This window comes from Bison bison, unplaced genomic scaffold (genome assembly GCF_000754665.1).
Source record: "Bison bison bison isolate TAMUID 2011002044 unplaced genomic scaffold, Bison_UMD1.0 scf7180017864388, whole genome shotgun sequence".
Taxonomy (NCBI): domain Eukaryota; kingdom Metazoa; phylum Chordata; class Mammalia; order Artiodactyla; family Bovidae; genus Bison; species Bison bison.
In genome coordinates this window covers 6,780,154-6,780,962 of record NW_011494960.1, presented here as the reverse complement: position 1 = coordinate 6,780,962, position 809 = coordinate 6,780,154, and the positions used below count along the sequence as shown (strand labels likewise).

Genomic DNA, 809 nt, shown 5'->3' with positions numbered 1-809 from the left:
ACCCCCTGAACTGGAGAGGACACTCTGGCAAAGCCACCATCAGAAATCATGACCTGTAACTCGTGGCACCTCAGAGCCTGGGGTACCGAGGTCTGTGCTCTGACTCTCTCAGTCCAAAACGCACTCAAAACAGAAACAATAGCAAAGAAGAAGAATCTCTGTTCTGGGCTGTTCATCTCTAAAATTCATCAGAGCCACTTGCTCTTCCTTGAGAATAAGGAAGCAGAGGTAGCAAGTCCCAACACTGAAGTCTCCATACAGAAGGGTGAGTGTTGAATTTTATCTGCCCTGTTACTCATCTTCCAAACCTCATCTCTGGAAGCCAAGGATTCCCTGAAATGACAGCTTTGTCTTTGCTCAGATAACCACTGATCATTGGGTGGGTCTGATAAACTGTCAGAGCAGAAGTGGAACAGAGATGCTGTTGTCATGAGTCCACAGATTACTGAATTTTATCCCTGTAGAACTTGCCCGATAGTGTTTTTTATACACTTCTTTAAAAATTTCCCCAGCCTTTATACAGAGCATAAAGCAAAGACACACAGAACGGTGGGTGGGGGTTCTTCTCAAACTCTGGGACTGTCTCAATAGACTGGGACTGGGTGGAGAGAGCGGGGTACTCATTTTTAACGTTATGCTCTGTCCTGTTCCCACAGGTATGTCCTAGGGAAGAATGGCCCCAGGGAATGAATCTTCAGTGACTGAGTTTATCCTGTTGGGTTTAACACAGCAGCCAGGACTCCAGCTGCCTCTCTTTTTCATTTTCTTAGCAGTTTATGTGGTCACTGTGGTGGGGAACGTTGGCTTGA

General features: G+C 46.2%; 1 protein-coding gene across 1 annotated transcript in view; it reads left to right on the top strand.

Annotated features, from left to right (window-relative positions):
* The first annotated feature begins 673 nt into the window (after positions 1-673).
* Positions 674-809, top strand: part of LOC105002044 (olfactory receptor 145-like) — a 9,509-nt gene continuing 9,373 nt past the window's right edge. Inside the window, exon 1 of the mRNA XM_010858486.1 lies at positions 674-809. Coding sequence (XP_010856788.1) covers positions 674-809 — 136 coding nt within the window.